Source organism: Vidua macroura, chromosome 7 (genome assembly GCF_024509145.1).
Source record: "Vidua macroura isolate BioBank_ID:100142 chromosome 7, ASM2450914v1, whole genome shotgun sequence".
NCBI lineage: Eukaryota > Metazoa > Chordata > Aves > Passeriformes > Viduidae > Vidua > Vidua macroura.
In genome coordinates, this window is record NC_071577.1 from 20,025,775 (window position 1) to 20,049,430 (window position 23,656).

A 23,656-nucleotide genomic window follows, 5' to 3' on the forward strand; every position below is an offset into this window, starting at 1 on the left:
CCTGTGACTCAACCAAGCTAAGGAAGCTGTACCTATATTCCTAATAAGCAGCACATGCAAGGTAATTTCACTTCTCACTTACAAAGTTTAAGGCAATTCAAAAGACAAGCAAAAGGAAGAAACAGACATACCCGGTGCATCTTAGCTTAATAATTTATCTGTTAATCGAATTTGTTTCTGTAGCAAGGGTCCAAAACTGGCCACCAGTCCAGAGGACACGCACACTTGTCCCTTTACAATTTTAGTACAAAATCTAGTGGTTTACACCACTGAGAGTTATTATGCTTCAACTGATTCAAAATACCTTTTGAAGCCACATACTGCCAATGTGGGCCCTGACACACCAGTTTCACTGAAGCTGATGTCCATATCAAATTAACCCCAAAGTTGGCTTGATTTAAAAAAAAACTTATACATACAAGCCAGTGTAAGAATCTCAAATTAAGCTGGTAAAAAAAAACAGTAAACCACACAACTTGTACTACAAATACTCACTATTTATATGAGGCAACTCTCAAGCTGTTACTCATTTAATGAAAAACTTGGTATAAAAAAGTTTAAATAAATGAGTAAAAAATCCACTATAATAAAATGTAGAAAAGAATTTATCTGTATTTTGCTATGTCTGGATTCCTGTGTTTTCATGATTGTTTTAGGAGGGAGAGACACAGGAATGAAGTTTCTTAAAACAGACAAAATGAAACAAAAGCCTGCTCTAGGCAAGAATAATTGTATTCTGGCATCTTTCATTATACTGGTGTCTCTCAAATATGGGGTTTGGACAATATTTTGGTTGCAACACATATGCCATGACACAACACAGTCTTATCCAAAGCATCCACTAAGAAAATCTTATGCAGTGACTTTCTTGATTCCTGGAAATAGAAGATTATTTTAGAAAATAAAGTCCTCCAGAAAATTACCCCTTGAATGAAAGCCAATAATAGGGCAAATAAAGAATCAGTCAGATTCATTGCAGAAGTCTGTCCTATTCAAAATTATTTATTCTGCAAGATACAGAATACACAATAGCTGGAGCATCTGAAGCAATTTTGACAACTTCCAGTCTATAAAGGGTTCTAAGTATCCTCTTGACACCTTTTGAGAATACCCTAGTCAGCACCAAGAAGTGTGCTCTAAGCCAATTCCTTTACCAAAATATATAAAAAACCCCAAACAGAAAACCTTGCAAAATAACCACTCTGTAAAACAGAAACTAAGAAATTTTAAGACATTTCCTCTGGTATAATAAATACAGTTTTATCTCCTTTTAGCAACTTACACCACATAGCAGTAAACCTGAAAGGAGGTTGTAGTCAGGTGAGGGTCAGTCTGTTCTCCCAGCAGTTAGCAACAGGAGAGAGACTTAAACTGCACCAGGGAAGGTTTAAGGTGGACACCAGGAAGAAGTTTTTCACAGAAAGGGTGACTGAGCATTGTAATGGACTGCCCATGGAAGTGGTGGAGTCACCACCCTTGGAGATATTTCAGGAAACATCAGATGTGGCACTCAATGCCACGGTATAGTTAACAAAGTGGTGTTAGGTCACAGGTTGGACTTGATGATTTAAAACGTCTCATCCAATCTAGTTGATTCTGTGATTCTGTTCTTTAAATGAATATGGGGCTGGATGGGTTCCCACGAGGTCACTTACTGTGAACTTTGTAATTTTTCAGTATAGGTGCAGATATCCCTGGAAAGTTCATATATTTGATTCCTGCACCCTGCATAACTTCATACAGCACACACTCTAAGTCCTCTCTCAGTGTTCATCACTCTCAATACTTGCTGACTCAGACCTGAGAAAGGTAAGGGAGTAGAAGCTCCTAGAAAGAGCTAATAAAATATTAATAGAGCATCGAAATTGGCCTTCATTACAGCCAGGACCCAGTGTGGAGAGTCATTCTAGGCTGGCACCAGAGCACCCATACCAGCTACAAACTACAAAGAAAAAAAACATCTACTATTTTTAGTCCTGTCAGGGCTTAAGTATCAATTTCAGTTTGTTTTGTTTTGCTTTTACTCTGTTGTTTTTCTCTTGTTACTGTTGCAAATAATTGCCAGTCCTTACTCTCATGACCTACATAAAAATTATCACATGCTCCCTTTTAGCACTACAAACGTGAATGAGGTAAGTCCAATGACATGCATGTGATTATAATTAACTCATCCCCTTCAGAAGGTACAAGCCCAATCTATGCCTTCTGGACAGTCCTTTCCAGAAGTGAATCATAAAATCAAAAAAGTGAACAAGCTGCATTACATGCCATATGAAAATTTTTATGAAGCATTAAAATATCCCCTAAAGCTTACAACACATGTATTACATACAAGAAACCCTGACAATACAAAATTAACTCCATGGTAGTCAGACTCCAGGCAGTACAGCATCAAAACCAGAGATAGCATGTCTTTATTTTTGAGTCTCATAAAACTACAAACACGACTGAACAAAGCATGCATAGTTAATGCTGCTCAATTTAACTTCTATCCACAAGTTAGTTCTGTTAGATCACCAGAAATATTTAAGTATTTCCCAGTAAGATTACAATTACATTATACTGGATTTTTTCCCCACCACTCTCCTGCAGTTTGCACAGACCACTGCCAGCATTTTGAAGGAGTCCAGTAACATATGTACTGCATGAAATCAAGTAATCTTGTCCCCAAGTACCCTGGTTGCAGTGACTGAAGCAATACTGCTGCCCACCAATAGCATGGAGACAGCTTATGGACCATGGAGTACTTTCAAAGACCTGTGGTATTAAAACTGAATTCAAATTTCAGGTGAAATTCCAGCAGTAATAAACCACCTGGTGAAGAACCACATTCCACACACCAGCTGCCAACAAACTGCTACCAACAGCACAGCCCTCAAAAGCAATGACAAATAACAGGTAAACTTCAGAGATGGGCAATCAAAGGAGGTGAGTGTTCTTCAGTGAAAAGCAATCGTGGCAAGGCATAAAACAACATCTGTAACACTTCACTCCAGCAGTTATCTGCTCGGGATAATGGAGTCAAAAGAACTGCTAGCAATTTGCAGAATAAGGCCCCTGGTCCCAGTCTCTCCCATTCATTTCGGTGGGAGCCAAATTACAGGTTTATCTAATAATTCATATAAATCCCTCACAAAAATACCAAATAACTTCTGGAGTAGTAGATGTGCAATTTTCTTCACTGAGTGGACACAATTATCACTCAGGGTAAAAGGACTGATCCTGCTACAGGAGCCATTTCTACTCTGCCACATGCATCATAAACATCATGCTGACAGCTTAATTTTCTATAAAACAATTCACTAGGAACTCGTGTTTCCTACTTTAAACCTAAAACCACTATAGTGGTTGTACTAGATAGTAAAATGGCAACTTAATTTTTGTTTTGCTGCTATTTAATCACTCAGGCCACATTCCTATTTTTTACTTAATCAGCACAATTCCTGTCCAGTTTCACATCTGATATTCTAACCAAGACCTTGTAGCATATATATATTTTTCCTAGCAGACCAGTTTAGGTGTATCTTTTCACATATACACACAATCTCTTCCCATAAAGTTGCATTTTATTGCCTGTCTAAAAAAAGTTAATGCCTTGCAAAGGTATTTCTCAGATTTCAAAGAGTTTCAAAGCAATCTGTCTAAGCAACACTCTTCCAAGTATTTGTAAGTTTTTCTAAGCACATATTCTAGTATGCTCTGCTGGAACACAAATTGCTTTGTTTCACATGTTAGAACTTGTTAGCCCCTTGGCTAATATAAAACCTTCACAATCTTTGCTGGTTGTGATTGGCTTGTTTAATAAAATGACACAGAGATACAACATATTTGCAGAATGATACCATAGCTCTATTGAGTTGGCTTGCTCCCTTGGACTTGGCTAGCATGAAATGCCTCTGAGCAAGCTTTTCACAACCCTCCTATGTTTTCCCTCTAATCAGTTGTTATGGATTATTGGCAGCAGTTAACAGAAATACAAGACATGCAGTCATGGAGATAAAAGGACACTTCCTTCCAAATAAACTAGAAAGAGTAGAATCTCAGATTATCCCAAGCTGGAAGGGACCCACAAAGATCATCAAATCCATCTCTCAGCCCCACACAGGACCATCCCCAAGAGTGCCTGAGAGCACTGTCCAAATGCACAGAATAATTAGTTTTCTGGACTAAATGCATCCAAGTACCTACTAAACACATACACAAGAGTTACAGCAAGTTGTTTTTGTATTGATATCAGAAGAGTCATTAATTCACCATGACTTCAGTGCAGTTCAGTCACAGACATTCATTATTGTCATCACTTCAGATGAAGATGCTACATATGTATACATGAGAGAGCCATTAGAGTCAGAAGACCTTTTGGCCACCAAGTTGGCCTCTGGTGCAGCACAGGCCACTATACTTCAGCAAAATGCTCCTGTGTTGAGCTCAACAATTTGACAAAAACAATTGTCTAAAAAGACATCTCAATGAGAAGTCAGATGAAAAGGATCCTCCATCTTCACTCCTTTCATTTGTAGTCTGTGCCAAGTGTTACTCATCTTCACTCCTGATAATTTGTGCTTTTCTTTCCATTCTAATTTTTCTGGCTACAGATTCCAAGCACTAGCTCTTGCAATAACTTTTTGCGCTAGATGAAACTACCCCATCGCTTTCTCCATATGAAAATGCAATTTTTGTATATAGGCTCTTACTTTTAAATTCTCTAAGGCTGTTGACAGAAAAGTTTTGCCGAAGCTTGTCAGACTTATTTAAGGCATCACCACTTGCCTCTCCGCTACCTTTCCAGAAAACTTTCAAGAGAAAGTGCCCATACCAAGCTGTTCCCATAACCTGTCATGTCTAGTTTAAGTTGCAAATTATAACCAGTCTGAAGAAAAATAAACAAATTCATGATGGAAGGCACTTGCTCCCCTTCTGTCAACTCATCCTGATGGATGACATTCATCATCCCCTCTTGACGCCCCCATTCTCACTAACTTTCCACTCTGTGTTTTGCAGATTCCCTTGGGCTGCTCTTACAATTAATTGACACTCTTTTAAACAGAACAGAACCACATATGCCTAACAACAATTTTCCCAGTGCTACATATCAAGATAAAGCACACCTGGTTGTTACAAATTACTTGATTCTGATTTGCATATGCCAAACAATTAACCTAATTTGCCTAACTGCACCATGATATGGACTCTTACTGAGTAGCAAGTCTTCATTAATCCCTAAATAAACCCTTACATTATTATAAGCTCTTTCTGGCATATGGTTTCCTTTTCCTACTGTACAGTCTGTGTTCCTTGCTACTCCAAGCTTAACTTTGTGTTGCACTGTCTTTAAAAAATGTATTTTTGTTGAATGGCCCAACTGTGTCAAGTAATACACAGGATTTTCCTTCTTCCATCCTTTCCCGTTCCATTAAGTTTTATGCCATCACAAGACATAGTAATATTGGTTTTAAATTTACTTTCAAAAAACGCTTTAAGTACATAACAACAGGTCTAGCACACATACAGGTGTAACTCCTTCAGAAACACACATGTTCAATAAAAGTATTTCACTGACCCTGAATGAGATCTGCCAGCCAGGTTATTTTTAAGGAGCACATTACTGATACTGCATACCACAAATTTTACTTTTCATTTATTTTTTGATATTAACAAATAGTAGAAATAAAAGAGAACAGCACAAACTGACATTGGACAGAATGTATAAATCTTACATTGTCTTAGAAAAATCTTGAGATCCTTTTACATTATTTTAACCAGCATGCTTAATCATGATCAAACATGTTTATTACATCACTAAGCATGACACAATCATGGCAGCTCGGCTGCTGCCGCAGTGGATGAACTTTGGTGTCTGATTATTTACTAAGTCTATTATGCCTAGCACTGCTCTGCTGTCCTCCAGCTTGTAACTGTCTTTCTACAATAGTCTGAGGAGATTGTATACACGTTACGTATAGTCATGATGGAACAACAGTCCACTATCTCTGCTGTCCATCACTACACTGGGCTGTGCTCACTGCTCCATCCAGCAGGCAAACTGGAGCACTGTGAGGACCACATACACCACATCTCTGCTGAAACTGTACAATGCTGAGGGGTCAAAAGGACTTTTAGGCAAATTTAAAAAGCTTTGGAAAAAAAACAAACAACAAAGCAACCTTAGCTGGTAAAAGTGCACTTAGCTAATTCTGCCTTTTCCCCCAGGATTGCCAAGGACCCATCCACCTTTCCAGGTCACAAGACACCCCAAGGGAAGGTGACTGGCAGAACAGTTAGGGTTAAAACTACCTCATTGCAAAACCAAGCTATGACTATGTGGCTATGACTAACTAGGAGCTAGTGGAGCCCTAGATCAAAATCTTCATCAGGCAGGGAAGAGACAACTCTAAGCCTGTAGTGAACATAGAGATGTGAACCACAGAGCAGACATCAAGAGGACAAAATGGAATCAGGTAATGACAGGGACACTACCTCTTCCTATCAGTAACATGCTGGTGGTATCAAGGGGAAATTAGTAGCTCCACAGGTGCAGCAAGCTCTCCTCAGGTAGAGGAGAATTGCAAAACAAGAAAAGTGGTCAACAACAGCGAAGGGTTAAACAACAGTGCTTTGAATCAGACCCCTTGGCTTGGACTGCTCTTTGTGTCTTTATTGTAACATCATCACTTACAGAGTTTAGTAATTAAACAAACAAAAATCCCAAGGCAGTTTGCCTGCATTACCTAGAAAACAATAGAAAATAATTTCTGTGGTTACCACAGCAGGCAAAGTGAATGAAAAGTAAACTTTTACCTCTTTTTCTATTTTGAGCAGCTTCTTTACTGCCACCTCCTTGTCCTGAGAAATCCATCGGGCTCGGTAGACACTCCCAAAACTCCCTCCACCGCAGTTCTCAAAAAACTGCAAGTCATCAAATTTAATTTGCACAAATGAAGCACTGGTAGACGACATCTCATAATGACAAAATATACCACAGCAAAACCTGTGAAGAGAAAAGTTTTTATTAATGCACATGCTCCAAAGATTTATGGACTTTCTTACCCATGCTCAGTCACCAAAAATCAGAATCACAAGCACACTACAGTAAAATCCACAGGCCACAGGAGGAAAAGAGCCTGAGAACGTGCATTCAACAGGGTGCGCTACAGTTTGCATAATTTGTATAATCTATTAGGAGGAGCCGGGAGACAGAAATAACTAACAGTATTCCTCAGAACAGCCCTGACGTTTCCCGAACGCCTTGGAAGCAGCTCTGCAAAAGGCAGGCACGTGGCTGTCCTCTTCGTGGACAGACAGGAAGCGTGCTCTCGGCTCTGGGTTGCCGGCCCGCTCAGGCACGCCAGGCATGCCGCCCTCTCGGCCGCGATGGCCACGCACGAGGCACACGCCACCCTGGCCGGGCAGGCCGCCTTCGGCCGGCCAGCAGCGGTGGCCAGTGAGCAGTGGCACTTTGGCACACACTGCGCGCCCGAACAGCGCTCCGGGCAAGGTCGGAGCACTTCAGGCAAGGATGTGGAAAAACCTGGCCATGGTAAATCTGTCTTCCTGAGTGACTCAGTTCTGTTTGCACGTTGTAACAAAGCGCAAGTACAGGGTAATTCATCTGGGTTACAATATGTGAAATTCTGCACCCTGTGCCAAGACTGGTGTCGGCAGTTTCAAGAGATGATCCCAAATCTGCTGACAGGGGAACAGAACGTCCTTCCCTGAGATTTCACGGTGATAAAGCTTATGGCTGCAGCAAATTTCTAGAAACATTATCACCTAAATGCATGAACAATGACTAATTTTAGGTTTCTTTTTTTAATGATATAAGATCAGAAAGCTCAGGTCTTCAGTGGGACTGCAGGACACAGCATACTCCAGAACCATCTGCAAGTCTGCTGCAGGTTCAGTTCAGATGCACCAGCCTAGACAAAGTAGTTTTAATTACTAACAAAAGTTACTATACTTGCAATTAATGACAGCAAATCTATCAGCAGAAAATGAGAGATTAGTTTTAATAAAACAAGCAAAAAAAGAGCCGGAGATTTTGGGTTGATGGTGAAAACTACACATCCAATTTCACTGGTAAATTACTGTACCAAAATATACTACATCTTCTGGGAACTTCCATTCTATAGGGCTTTTTGAGATAAAACACATGTTATGTGTTGTCCAGAGCTGCGAAACACACCTGTGTTAACTCCTTGTAGTGCCAGAATCTCTTTATGCCAGTCCCTTCTGTAACAAACACAAAGGCATTATTTGCCCCCTGTCTCTCCTGATTGTGTAGCTACTCAGATAAAATTTTGACATATCATTTGATCAGGAATTTCTAGCACTATTTGATTGCAGCTATTCTCCAAATGAGAGATTATAATATCAACACTTTTCTACATACAACGTAACAGAGCTTTCTCTGAAACTGCCTGCTTCATTTTATACCTCTTGACCACCCATAAAGATAAAGAAAAATGCTGACCAGACGATGACAACTTTACTATGTGTACTGAAGGCTTTTTAGCAAGGAGCAGACTTCAAGCCTTTCACTGACAGCCAGCCTGCAGAGCTCCCGAAGAGGGAACATGAATGCTCTCTCCCCAGAGCTGCAAGTAAGAGCAGGGGTTACCATAGGATATGAAATAAAGTCCATTCTTCCAATGCTCTGCAGCCTCTTCCCTAATACAAGTGCCTGAACTGTCCTGCTGACCTTCTGTTCTTGTTTTAACCTTGTTGCTGTTGTAATTTCCTGCCATCCCATAGTCACCTTTTGCACAGCCTGCACACATTTTCTTTAGAGAAAGCTCAAAGGAAATTGGTCAATCCTACAAACCAAGAAATGTTTTAATGTTTTGCTCCTTGCCATTGCTGCTTAATTAGCAGATCTTCAGAAACAAAAGTTCATTTGCATTGTTTATTCCAGCAGTTACTCCAAATTCATGCTCTGTACATGGTGTCCTAAGCATATGGGACACTTTACAGATATAAATATAAATAGATAATAAACAGACTAACTTCCCAACTCAAAAACCTCACAAGGCCACAGCCCTGCACATATTTATGCACACAGGTAATCACACTCGAGTGAACAATTTCCTTACTGACAACAGAATTGTCTAGAAGAGTGATGTTACTCACAGGCAAAAGCATATGCACCAACTAGATCATAAATTTAACAGGAAGGCAGGAATAGCTGAAAACAGATCATTGCATTTGGGATAGCAGAAGGAAAAGGAAACCAAGTGAAAAGAAAAACACATCCCAGGAAAGAAATTTCTGGCCTTCACTATCTGAATTCAATAGCTTTGAAGAGCTGTCAAATTATTTAACATTATTGTTCACCCAGAACCACCAAATCAACCATACAAACTAGTCAATTATTTGATTTCTGAAAATTACACTAGCAGAGAATAACATGCACACCAGACACTTGACAAATACAAATGAGTGCTTTTCTGATAGGTCCTCCTTACTGCTTCAAACTTTATCTCAATTTTCATGCACTCACAATGCAGTGCCTGGCCCACAAGCACTTGCAGGAGCTACCATTCATTCTTTAAACACCTCAGTTTCAAATTTACCTACAGCAGGCAACCAGCTGCAGATCACAGGATCACACAAGGATCCTGTCTTACCAAGGTGGTAAGACCTCTGAGATACTGAGTCCAATCTATAACCCAATACTACCATGTCAACTAGACCATGGCACTGAGTGCCACATCCAATCTTTCCTTAAACACCTCCAGGGACAGTGACTCCACCACCTCCCTGGGCAGTCCATTCCAAAGTTTAATCACTCTTTCTGTGAAGAAATTTCTCCTCATGTCCAGCCTAAACATCCCCTGATACATCTTAAGACCATGTTTTCTTGTCCTGTCACTGGTTGTCAGGGAGAAGAGGTTCACCCCTGCCTGACCACAACCTCTTTTTAGGTAGTTGTACAGACACTATAGGGCACCAGCATGCAATAAGTTAATGTTATTTAAAGGATGATTCATTGGTTGGCATCAGGTTGTTCCAGATGCTTTTTTTCCAGAGAAAGTAGAGGAGATTTATTTAGAGATCTGTAATTAAAACCAGCCTGCATTAGTTTTCTTTTTCTAGATGAAACAACAGACCTGTTTAAACATTACTCCATGTTTTTGGATTCAAGGTAGGTAATCCTCAATTAGAAAGATCAATCTCTGTGTTATGTTTGAGAAAACAACTGTTTAGATTAAAAATTGCAAGTGACAAATCCACACACAGTTATTAACTTGTCATCCTGTTTTAAAGATATTTAACAATCTGAGTTTATAACACTGGTTAAGAGAAAAAAAAATACATCAGGTATTTCATTAAACTCTATAGTCTTCCACTTGCATCTGAAACAAGCACAGCATGCCAACAATGTGTGGCACTTTTTTGCATCTTACACTTCTGCAGACAGGAGAGCAGCCCACTGCAACATGACCTCCAGGCCTGGGCCTTACAGCAACTGCCCTGCACACAGCTCAGGAGGGTTTGGCACCCGCACCCTCCTTCCCCACTCACAGTTTCGGGTGTTGAAGAACCATCACTGTGTGGCAGGGAAACTGTGCATTGACTGACTGTTGCTTGCTCTCAATTAAATGAAAACATGACAATTCAGAAACAGTGAATGACAGGTATTTCAGGAAATAATTAAACTGCTGGTTATTTCAATTATTTCTATAGGATCTTCCTGGTGGTAAAAGAATTTTCTCCTTTTTCTGTTTTATTTCTAATAGTTAGCATGAGCTTGTAATCTTGCAGCAATATCGACATCTTCTCCTGGCTCTTTGTTTTCCACATAGTAATTTATATTTTAGTATGCTGTTGGAAGCTGTTCATTTCATACCCAAAAGTAAGAGATCTGAGTTGCATTTGACAGTGTTTAACATTTGAAATTATAATTTAACAATAGTATGCAACATGTCAGGACTATTACACAGAGTCACTCTGCAGCAAGCAAAGTCACCATATTATGTCACCACAAGCTCAGTTCAGTACATCAGTGATGCAGGTGTAGGAAATCATCCACCATCACTGGATTCTTGTGAATACAGCACTTAGGGGGATTAACCCATGTGAGGGTCCTGGCCTTACAAAGGTCCCACATTTGCTGTTTCCTCTAGACCCCCCCAAGGTGAGGGAACCCCCCCAGGCACGCAGGACCCTGCTGCACGCTGCCCTGCATCTTAGCACAACAACACTGGAAGAACTCAACACATTCACTTCTACCTTCCAGCTCCCTACAAACTGCAATGTAGGGGAAGTAGTGCCTTGTGCAACACTCTGCTTTATTCCACATAGAAAACAGAAGACCCTTCTGTTTGTCATTCAGCTACTGCTCCCAGAGTACAGAGAGCTTCCACTTCAGGGACTTAGAGACAGAAGGGAGGAAATAATTTACAAATTGCACAATAACTGCAACTCATATTTTGTTTAGTGCGTGGCTGCGAAACCGAAAATTGCATCTCTCATCTTGCACGTGCACCTGACGCTACTCAAGTATTCAATTACTGCAGGAACAGCCTTTGTAATTTATTACGGGAAACAAACATGCAACTCCCTGCCCCTCACTTTACTGTGTGGTTCCATAAAGTAGGATTCAGTGCTTCTTGCAGGAAGGCACACTGCCAACATATTGCCAATAAAGTAGTAGCACACCACACTTGTGCTATCTTAAAATACACAGCTGAATGTGCCAAGTTTCCTTATTTGGCAAAACAGCCCATTTGCTTTCAGGATCTTTGACCATCCATTTTTAGTCCCAAATCATCCTTTGTATCCAACAAGGCCTGCAGTGCTTGAGCATACCAACCTGGATTTTTTCAGCAGTATATTTATACAGAGTTTAAAAAAACATATATTAAAAAAAAAAAAAAGTCCAATAAAAAACCCACCCTCAAACACAAAAACATGGTTAACCATTGTTTTGTCCAAACAGAAAACAGAAAAGGAATTAGTGACATAGAGCTGCAAAAGATACTGCAGAAAAAAAAATTATAAATAAAAAAAGTCCCTTAATCATATCATGAACTGTTGATCGATAAGATGCAAACAAACTCCAAGCACAAATCCAAATTAAATATATCCTAATCCTCTAATATCCCAATGACTTAAAATAAAGCCAACAACCCCTACACCTCCTAAACTTTCTTAATCAGACTGAGTAGCAGTCCTGCAGATGGTGAGACTGGAGGCATGGCTCTGCCTACCTTAGTTACAAGGCTCAACAACATTTGAGCCTGTCCTTTGTCAGAACCTAAGAATTCTGCATAACTTCCATTAATAACATTTCTAATTTTACTTTAATTTATATAACCATTGCTACAGAAAAAGGGCTCAACTCCACCTAAACAGTTTGAGTACTGAGGAAAAGAATAATTTTTAAGCCAAATTGTGTCAGTAGCAGAGACTGAAGGCTTTAAAGACTTCCCATTAAATAAAAAACATTTTATCTCAGAAAACCCCTAAAACTGGTCACTTCACTTACATTATACCTTGTAAGCGATGCCTGCCAGTAGTACACACACAACAGCTCGCAAGAAAGACAAGGCAGCTAAGCCTGCATCCAGGCCCATAGTGCAGCTTGGTCTGGCACAGGCCAGACTGCAGGACCTGGGCCTCAGTTTTGTCCATATTTCTATCTTCCCCTCACAGTGAGCCAGGTTCTCCAGGCTTACCATTATTAACACAATGCCACCGGAATGCAAAGCACATTACGGATAGATAAAATAAGTAGGTTTCACGGGACTTAAAATTCCAGGACAAAGTCCTGAAAACATCTAACCACATGTCTCCTGCAGAAAGTTATGATGTTTTCAGGCAGCGACCCAGTTAATCCACTGCTTTCAAATTATTTCTGCTTCTGGAACTTAGAAAAAGTAATGATCCATGGCTTTCCCGAAGGCTCTGTCGCTAAAACTCCCATCAGAGCATGCTGGATACAGGGTAATAGATAGCTCACACACACGCGCTTAATAAAAGACCATACTGCTGGAAACGAGCTAACTTAAGCAAACACAGCAAAACCAAAGAACGACAGCTTACTTAAAAAAAGGGGGAAAAAAAAAACAAACAGAGGGAATAAAAGTCACATCTCAACCCGACGGATTTTATGCCCAAAACAACAGCAAAATGCAGCAGGTACGCTGTATTTGAAAGACATTCTAAGGAGCGCAGGGGTGGCTAAGCGCAGCAGCCCCCGGCCGCACGCCGGCTGCCCATGTCCCGCTGCCCGCGCCCACGGACGGCAGCCGCCGGCAGCACCTTTGGCGCGCCGGGCCGTCCTGCCCGGGTGTCGCTCGGCGCACGCCGCTCTGCCCTGCCCTGTCCTGCCCTGTCCTGTCCTGCCCTCCCGGCGGGGCACGGCTCCTCTACCGACCCCCGTCCCACTGCGCGGCCCAGCGTGGGCGCCGCTGACCACGGGGGCGTTTGGCCGGCGCGGCGGGACCAAGGCGACGCAAGGTCAGGCCGTGTGCCCGGCCGGCCGCCTCCCTTCACAGGGCTTCTGAAGTTGCTTCAGCACGGGGAACATCAAACCCGGAGGGGACACCCACGGCCCGGCCCGGCTCGCTGCCCGCCGCCTCCCTCCGCCCAGCCGAATGCGCACCCACCGCGTCGCCACCCCAAGCGCGGCCTCGGCGGGGGGCGCTTCGCCGTCCTCACCTTTCCCGAGGGGCTCCGGGCTGGCGGGACCCGAGCGGTGCCGATCCCGGAGCCGGCGAGTAGGCTACAACCGGCGCGACCGCGTCTCCCGCTCCGTCCCCCGCGCTTCCGGTTGGTGCCGGGAGCTGAAGCCGCCGCCGCCCCCGCACCGCCTCGCAGCGGCGCCACCCCGCGCTCCGCGCCGGGCCCAGCGGGGAGGCGCGACCGCTGCTGGCTCAGGGGTGCGGGCGGCGCGGTGCCCTGCCTGTAGGGGGCGCGGTGCCGGGCAGGGCAGTCGGTGCCGGCGCGGAGCGGCCCCTCGGGCTGCGGGGGCGGCGGGCGGAGGCGAGCGTGGCCCCCCCGCCCTGGGACACGAGCGTGGGCGTACGGCGCGCGTGGCCCCTCACGGCCTGAGCACTCTGCGGTGCGGCTGGCGTGAGGCGAGCGGGACGGAGCATCAGCTTCTCAGAATCACAGAATCGCTGACTATGGCAAGTTGGAAGGGATCCGCAAAGACCATGAAGTCAACTCCTCGCCTTGGACAGGACATCTCCAAGAGCCACACCATGTGCCTGAGAGCGGTGTCCAAACGTTTGTTGAGCTCTGTCAGGCTTGGTGCTGTGACCACTTCCCTGGGGAGAGAGACCGCTTCTTCCCTGGGGAACCTGTTCCAGTGCCCAACCCCACACTGTGTGAAGAACCTTTTAATAATATCCAATCTAAATCTTCCCTGACATAACTTCAGGCCATTCCCTTGGGTCCTGTCACTGGTCATCACACAGAAGAGTCAGTGTCTGCCCCTCTGCTTCCCCTCATGAAGAAGTTGTATCTTCAATGAAGGTCTCCCCTCAGTCTCTCCAGGATGAACAGACCCAGTGCCTTCAGCCTCTCCTCACACAGCTTCCCCTCAAGGCCCTTCACCATCACTGTTGGCTTCCTTTGGACACTCTCTAAGAGCTTTATATCTTTCTCATATTGTGGTGCCCAAAACTGCCCCCAGCACTCGAGGTGAGGCCACACAAGTCCAGACCAGAGTGGGAAAATTACCCTTGCCTAGCTGGCAATGCTGTGCCTGATGTACCCCAGGACAGGGTTGGCTCTCCTGGCTTGGACTGCCCAGGGAGGTCAGCCTCTGGCAAGAGTTGCTGTTTGCTTATTGGTCAGCTGTGCCAAACTTGGGAAGAGCCTCTGCACTGAGCAGGGCCTATTCTCTCGAGTGTTTCCACTGGAAAAGTGTAGCCCAGCCACTGCCGGTGGAGGGAGTCCAGGCATGGGGATGCACTGCCATGGCCACAGCTTTGGAAGCACAAGCTTCTTCCTTCCAGGGTTCCTGCTTCTGTGATAGGTAGTATAGCTCAATTTTTTACCAAAATGACCAGATGAAGGTAACAAAAAAAAAAAAAAAACCTGCTTCGTTTTCTTGTGCCATGGGGGCTGGGATGGTGTTTTCCCAAGATGCAGCATATTTAAGTCCTGGGTATCGCTTGGGATTGCCATGATGCCATGGGTGAGGGTTTGGAGGTCTCAAGGAATAGGAAGGGAGCAGGTTTGCTCCTACAGCCAGTCCTTCTTTCAGGAATATGGAAGAGGAGAATTTGACTGGCAATTTTAACCCCCCCATCATTCATACATATTCTCTGCTGCCAAGGTCAGAGATGAAACAGCCATAGAGACCACTTGTTATCCAAACATCTTAATGGCTTTGAGATATTCTGTTGTTGAAGAAAACTTTTTGCAAATAGAATCATCTTATTACTGTTTCAATAAGACAACTTACTGGTGTCACACTTAAAGGAAGAGACTCAAAAGACTTGGGGAGCAAACAATTTTCCCACTTCAAGAGTAGGAGTGCAGAGTCTGCACCAGGCAATGTGTTAACACACCACTTGTTTAAATCACTAATTGCACCTGCTCTAGTAGAGGACAAGTAGGAGAAAGCAAAGAAGTTGGCACAAGGACTGTCCAATCCCGGTGCTACACTGTTGTGATGCTGAAACTATTACAACAAGGTTTTTAGCATGCATTTTGGGGTTTGTACTCTTTCTCCCCTCTGGCTAGTGAGACTGTATATTTTCAAGTTGTTTTTCCATTATCAATACAATTAAATTAAAAATAGCTAGAAAAGATCATAAACCAGTGTAATGGCAATTTCTTAAGTGTATTGGCTTACTGTATACAGTAAGCCAACACATTTTCCCTCCTTTCTGAGGCAGCAAACTCAAACAGAGAAACTCAAAAGTTACCTCTAGAGAGCTCAATCCTAATCACAGTCTTCTTCAATTGATGTAGGACAGGCAAAAAAAGAAAATCTTTAAAAGCTAACAAAAGTTATTGTAAAGCCACAAAAATTGGCAAAGGATAAAGGCAGTTCTAGCAACTTTTAACTCAATTTTAGAGTTGAAAAGACTCATATGAATTGTCTCTTTACATCTCATTACAGGTTGTGTAATGATGTCTCACCACGTTTCAACATGGAAAATACAGTGTCATGCATATGTCCAGGTGGTTTAAATCATCCTGCCTGCCAAAAGCACAAGGCACAGCCCTGCCCTGCCTGTTGAGCCCTGCTCCTTCTGCTGCGCTGCCCACCTCACCTTCTGCCAGCATGGTGTTTGCACGGCTGCACAAGGGAATTGGGCTGTGCAGGAGAAGTTACTGCAGAGAAAACAAATCAGTTTTCACTCAGAGCAGAATGCAGGTCATCAGGCAATTGCACAGACTTGTGCCAGCACAAAAGCAGGAAAGGAGCAAGGGCTGATAAAAGCAGCTGAGAGGGGATGGAGCCTGGAAGTGCTTTTTTAGCAGTGTGGTGGTTTATGCCAGCTTAAACTGTATGTGAAACTCTAGACACAGATAATTTGGAGGTGGACACCTGCTCTGTATTTTTCAATTCTCCTTCAAGACTGGCCCAGAGTTCATCTCAGGCTTAACACAGAAGTTTCTTTGAAGCACGGCTGCTTCTTTGGTTGCTATGGCTTGCTTCCATTTCTAGATTAAAAAATTGGCCAGAAAACATGGTGGGAGTCAAGCCCAGATATACTGGGAAGGTTGTACACACTGCTGTAGGACATGTAGCACTAGTGTATGCTAGTGTTAATCTAGCTAGTTTGATCAATGTTAGCTGTAACTACATGGTGTCATTAGGTTTATGCCATTTGTTCCATCAGGTTTGTGATCTGAAGAGGTGAAAAATGGCTCACCTGAAAGCCCTCTCTACATTATTTTTGCTTGCTTTCCAGAATGAAATACATGCAGGTATGTCTACACATGCTGCAATCACGCACCTCTGCAGTTACACCCCAAAACATAACTAGCAGGATTGGTTTAATGACTAAAAGACAACTTGCATGACAACTGCTAGCCAAAATAAGCTGCCTTTTCTCTTTCTGGATGATAGCAAGTGGAAAATCTAAGGAATTGTCTTTGGAATTGGCTCAGAAGCGATCTTGCTATTCCTGGTGTACATGAGGAGGTGAGTGTACACCCACAAACACCAGCATGATGCTACATGCAGTCCCCATGCTCGCACAGCCCAGACCGTGATTCCCGTTTGCTTCAGCAGCCCAGTCTTTGGTGTCCTGTCAGAAATGGCTTCTTCTTGTCCTTCATGGGAAATTAAGAAAGAGCTTGTACCAACCATCATCCACCTATGAGATCCATCTTTGTTGTTGTTTTCTTACCTGTTGTTTTTTAATGTTTTTTTATTTTTAAATAAGGATTTTATGAAAGTGCCTATATGGTATATTTAACATGAAATTATAAATATACTATTAAATATCAATTAATTGTAAAAATATTAAGCACAAAATTATTTAACATAGACTAGAATGATTAAATACAGACATGTGGCAGAATATGCTTGTGTGCAATGGGTGTGGATCAAGTACCTGTTTTGTGCAAAATGGTTTTCACTGGCAGGTTACAGCTTGTACACTGTCTTTTGATCAGGCATGTGTTCAGTATAAAAAGAACATGTAACTGCTACAAAAATGTCAATATAATTAGTAATGAGATAGCCATGAGATAGCAAAATATTAACAAGAAATCCAATTCTTGATTGTTTTACAAGAATGGTTTTCTTATCTTTTTCTGGCACCACATTTTTTAGCCGATCATTATACTCAGCTGTAATCCACTCACTAGTACTCTGCTCAGCTACCATTTCATTACATACTTTTAATTGTATATATATATATAGCTCATACTCCTTCTTATATTAAATTTTCTGGTCCAATGGACTTAATTTGTTGTTCTAATTTTGGCAGATTTTTTTCTCTAAAATGTAATACAGCTTAACACTGTTTTCTTTGTTTTAGAGCTGTACTGAATTTATTGTAGCTGTGCCCATTTGTGTTTTCTAAGCTCCACTGAAGCAACAGTCCCTTCATCTCTCTAAATTTTTTTCCAAATACATTGCTCGGTCACAGAGAGTTTGGGGAGAGGCAGGCACAATTCCACCACCTTTGAGGACCACCAAAGGAAAATAACAACACAGAACTTTCAACAAATGATTTAAAGTATACTGTCATATTTTCTTTATTAAAAACAATTATTAATATTTATGTCATTTACCTTTCTTCTAAAGTAAATTCAGGTACTGGAATAATGAAAATTTTGGCCACCATTGGCAGAGAATTGGTTTGAATTACAAAGAAAATATTAACTCCTTTTAATGATGTACTGTAGTATACACTAGCTTACATTTTTTGTTACTTACTTAATCCACTGGACATTAATTAGAACCAAATCTGTCTATTTGACATCCCATATTTTTTCTCTTTGTATTTAGAGATTAAATAAGACTAGAAAATGTCCATAATATTAGACTGCCTCAGAAAAGCCATTACTGTAGATAAATCTGTTTAGCTGTATCATCTCAGTCCCTTTTCCTGTGATTCCAAATAGAGGTAATCAACTCCCCCAAAACACAAGCACAGTTATTAACAGTTTCTAGTTATGACAGGAAGGAAACAAAAATCCCTGTAAACCTATAACTAGTTTCTGGCAACAGTGCTAACTGATCAGGAGCACCACAAAGGAGTTACATGCCAGACAAGAGGAACAGGAGAAACACTAGGGCAGGAATTACAAATGGAAGGAAATGTTGTATTTCAAACAGACACTAGACAGCAACCTGCCAGTACTGCAGCCCTCAAGGGTCAGTCCTACAGAGAATGAGGACATCTAAAGAAAACCCAAGGCAAAACTGTCTCTCTGTTATCTGAGAACATCCACAATGCTGCCGACAGTAGTCCTGTGCAGAAATAATGTACACCTGTGAAAAAAACACAAAGAGTCGGCAAATACAGATAGCAGGTTCACTTGCTGGCTCGGACAGCATCTGAAGAAAGAACTATTTAAAAACACAAGAGGTGGTGTTATAATGAGGAAACCATGGAGAGCAGAAAGCTTATGATTATTGACAGAAGTTGATAAAGAAATGGATTATTGTCTGTTAGGATGTTGGAATATCTACTGCTACCATTATCCTACGTATCTTTATGTAAATTTCCTTTAATTGAGGTATTCATTTACAATCATTATTTTCATTGGTAATGTGCTTTATTTGCATTTGAAAGCAAAAAGAAGAAAAAAATTAAACACAACTGGCTGACCCCTACCATGTGAGTAAGGGTTTGCTTTTTGTCACTCTGACCCAAATGGATTAGGGCCAGGAAATAAAGGTCAAGCTCTTACCAGTACCCCCATGTGTCTCATTTTTATTACATGGACTTTCCAAGAAAAATATTCCAATTTGCATCAGTAATTATTCATTCTTTATGCATTATCATGTCAGTTTCTGAGTTTATTTTGAATTCAGAAATTGCCTTTGAGTTCCAGGCCTATTAAAAAGCAACCCTTTGTGAAATACCCTTCAGCAGTTAGATGTGATAGATTTTGTAGCTGTACATGCTCTTTTTTCCCTTTTAAGAATTTCCCCTTCTTCAGCAGTCCCCTCATCACTCGAGTCATAAACCGCCAAGACCGTGGTTGGATTATGCTCCTTTGTGGATTTGCAAATTGCTGCCTTAGTTAGAAGATGTCTGAGGGCTGTAATTGCTAAAGCAGTGCACAGGGCAGGTGGGGTTGGAGGCAGTCTCTCCATGCTGTTGGATAGCATGAGGTACAAGCATGCAGCGCCGTACCCTGCGTGCTCCTCTAACGCTGACCACAGCGAGAAGCTTGACGTCAGGTTTTAGCCACCAGCCACATCAGAGAGCTCCTTGTTCTGTGGGAATTGGTTTGGGGCAGTGCTGCACCTTTCCAAGAGAGGAGGCAGAAGGGTGAGGCTCCCCTCCAGCCTAGGGCTGCCCAGCCCTACCACACTGCAATGGGGAGACACCTAGGGGTGCCAGGGGTTCCATGGGCACAGCTACAGCTCTGGACGCAGAGCTCCAAAGATAAGCTGCTAAAGAAGTTTCTGGTTTCACAATTTTAATGGTAACTTTTTAATCTGGTCATTATTTTCTTTGATTGCTAATACCTTGACCTCTGGTGACAGCTGCTGCTTATGCCTGCTAAACTTTAATGCAGGCTACAGTAAAGAACATTATGATTATTTGAAAAGGCAGAGTGTAATGCATTTCAGATTAACAGTGAAAGAAAAGCTATTGAAGTTAGAGGTTCACTTTGCCATATCACTCTATGCTGCTTTCCTTATTATCAGTACAAAAAATGAAATGAGAATAGCACATCTTTTAATTTCCTTCTACTATTACCTCTTGATTTGCATTCAGAGCTCCCAAAAGAAATACTGCTGAATTCAGAAGTAGTCTATTTAAGCTGCATGGTGTTTAAAAATTGCTGGAAGAGGTTAAGGTGCTCTATATTATGCAGTTGACCTTACTAAGAAGCTGTGTTAACAATTTAGATTTATAATTTTGTTAAATTTTTTTCCCAAGCAAAATTCATTATCTCTTTTTGTACCCCTGAAGGTTAAATCTTTTGATTTCTCTCTAACTTATTTTTTAAGATTTCTAAATTATATTTAAAGTTCTTGTACTTAAAAGGTTGCTTTGCCAATGTCTCTGAAAAGAAGCATTTTGTTTCTGTCTCTCTTTGTACCTGGTCTGAAGAGACTGTGTGCCCTCACAATATTTTACCTAGGAAGAAAGAACCCAAACCCTCATCTACAGAGTCCTGCAAATACATTTGAATTCTTTTATCTGTCACTATTATATCTTCGTGGCTGACTGGGTTTGAACAAGGTGTCCGTGGAAAATATTTTGAATCCTGCCTTTACCAAACAGTTGTAGCCTTCTGGTGTGCAGGATTCAAGCTTCCCTGGATTTAACCTTTCTTCCGTGCTTTTGTCAGCACTGGGCTGTCATTGAGAAAAAGAAGAAATCCTAACAAATTAACAAGAGTGACAAGAATGAAACGTGCCAGGGTAGGGAGAGCTGTACCCTGTGACTCTTTAGGCTCTGCAGCCCTAAACAGAGGTGTTTGTGTTCTCTACTGCTGCCTGAGCAAAAAAAGGCCAGTGGTGGAACCCTGTAATGCAGAACGTTTTCCAAAATGCCCAAGGTGTCACCACCCTGGCTCAGTGGTCCCCAGCAGTGGATATCTATTATGGACACCGCCTCCTGGTCATATCTCATCTGAAAACTCATACTACAGTTATGACTCTGCCAGTAAATAAAACAGGACCAAGAGCTCTGGGCCCTGAGGCCAAGCAGCAGGGACCAGCCATATCAGCACTGTATGGCCTGTAACCCTCAGGCATAATCATCCTGATTAGGATTTAGAACAGGTTTATGTTGGTTCAGCCTGCAGTGTTGCAGTGAGGAGGGGGCTGTGCTGTAGTGTTTATGCAAGTGGGTGTGATGGAGGTGCAAGAGCACCTTGGGTTCCACTGGAGGACTGTGGGGGTGGGACAGAGACAGGACAGACAGCTCTGTAGTTTCCTCTGGAAATGGCCCTGCTGCATGATCCCCCATAAGTAACAGCTGGACAACTCTCCTGCAGGGGTGGCTGGCATGGACCAAAACCAGGCCAAGCGCTGCACCTAAAACAGGATGGACCATAAGCAGAGTGGTGCTGGGGATTGCCCAACTCCCTGCAGCCAGGCCTGCAGAGCTGTCTGAGAGTCAGCAGCAAGGCGGTGCCCTCAGTGAAGCAGGAACAAGTTGTGACTCGCAGCTGCAAGCACAGGGTGAAGTCAGGATGGATGTTTTGACATTTCAGTGTTTCTTGAGTTCCTATTCATTCTCCACTCTAGTGCAACAGTCGCTTAGACTTCCTACAGCTAAAGCAATATATTGACAGCTGCCTTCCTGTTGTGAAGTCAACACAGGGAGCAAGGGAAGTGCAGGACAGATCCTAGAACCAGAAGGTAGTTTTATTCATCTAATCGCTAGGTATTTAGACAGTGATTAGAACCATAGCAACTACCTGAGCCACTTGAATGAGTCAGATACAGCGATAGCAACACTTGTTATTTATACAGCACCCTTTATTGGAAAATTAAAAAAAAGTCAGATACCTGTTTCATTGAGTAGGTAAACTGCATTCATTTGTTGATATGGAGGTGCCATAAAACCTCTCTTTCTATCACTGGGATACAACTACATGATAGAGACTGTTGGCAACAAATAAGTAAAACAGTTGGAAGTTCTAAAGAAAAAAAGAATAAACCAAGGGGATAAAAACATGCTAAACGGATGAAGAATTGGTCTATACACAGAGCCAAGCCAAAACTTGGCAGCTTTATAAACCAGCTAACACAGAAATAAATGAAAGGACAAACAATAGGAACAAACCTGGAACAAATAAAATCATGAACTCAGAAATGTTACCAACTGATTGCAAAGATAAAAATGCTTGAAGTAATTGTGTCCCTGTAGTTTATTCTACTGCATACTTTGCTTCTGGGAAGTTTCTGTATCTGAAAAAGCCATATGCAGTATATTCGTTGAACAGCACAAATCGAAATAAATATTTCTCACTTGAAATACCAAGACACAAATTTGTCTCTATATATTAGCTGGTTTTCCTCTGAATCATCTTGAACTTCTAGTCAGACAGCAAAGTTAAATTATTTCATCATGCTGCAGAATATTTCTTAAGTGTGTAATTCTTTCCTTTGCAGAATGCAGGTACCAAGCAGATTGTGGTTCTGTGTCAGCATTTCCCCAGTGTCTCTCAGCTTTTGCAGCATTTATATTTTTACTAAAAGAATGTAATTACTTTTAGAGATAAAAAATCTGTATTTGTATACTGATTTCACACAGTCCTGCTCAATGCGAAAAATAATATGCTCTGCATCCAAAGCAAAATGTAGACTATATCAATGAGGTCATCTCTGAAGCTTAATTATGAGATAATAGTTGCAACTTCTAATTTCAGGCTTTATCAGTTTTATGACATCCAGCTTCACAGCACAGAACCAGTGTGAATGCAATAGGAAAGACTTTTGCCATTTGAACATCGTCATTCCCTTGGCATGCACTTGGCTGCCATCTGGGCTTGCCCAGCAGTAGTACAGCCATCCCCAGGAGCATTCAGGAGGGGAAAGGGCACATGCCAGACCACCTCTCTCCTCATGGCTGCAGGTCCTGAGAGACCTCCCCGTGGTCATCTGTCATTGAACCCAGAGGTCTCTCAAGTGCCTTATTAGCCAAAGTCTTGAGTTTGCCAACCTGAGGTATAATCCTGCCCAAAATAAGGTTACTTGTAGTGCTCACATTAGTGACTGAGCAGGACAAATTATTTAGATAGCTAAAATTAAGAATCCCTTCTTTATTTTAAACCCTTCCAATTCAAATGTTTTCTCCTGAGAAACAAATGAGCTAACGAGACCATGGTGTTGCATCACTGCCTGACTGTCATCCCCCATGGCTGGGATGGATCTGGCTGGCTTTAATCTCATTGTCCATCTCTCAGTGCGTGAAGGCCAACTGCGGGTTTGAGGCCCAGCAAATGACAAGCCAAGTTTGATATATCAGCCAATTAGTAGCATTGGTATTTATGCAGGAATGAAGCTGAAAGTGCAAATAAGGCCAGTGACTAAACC

At 42.1% G+C, this 23,656-nt stretch overlaps 1 protein-coding gene across 3 annotated transcripts in view; it reads right to left on the bottom strand.

Moving 5' to 3' along the window:
* MAP3K20 (mitogen-activated protein kinase kinase kinase 20) overlaps window positions 1-13,867 on the bottom strand; it is an 88,757-nt gene extending 74,890 nt beyond the window's left edge. Inside the window, exons 1-2 of one of the 3 annotated variants that reach the window (XM_053981814.1) lie at window positions 13,663-13,867; window positions 6,799-6,988 (exon numbers count right to left, since the gene is read on the bottom strand). In XM_053981814.1, coding sequence (XP_053837789.1) covers window positions 6,799-6,957 — 159 coding nt within the window. In that variant the 5' untranslated portion in view covers window positions 6,958-6,988; window positions 13,663-13,867. The remainder of the gene's footprint in view (window positions 1-6,798; window positions 6,989-13,662) is intronic. The other 2 variants (XM_053981815.1, XM_053981817.1) reach the window with 2 other exon arrangements.
* Between the last annotated feature and the right edge of the window lie 9,789 nt (window positions 13,868-23,656).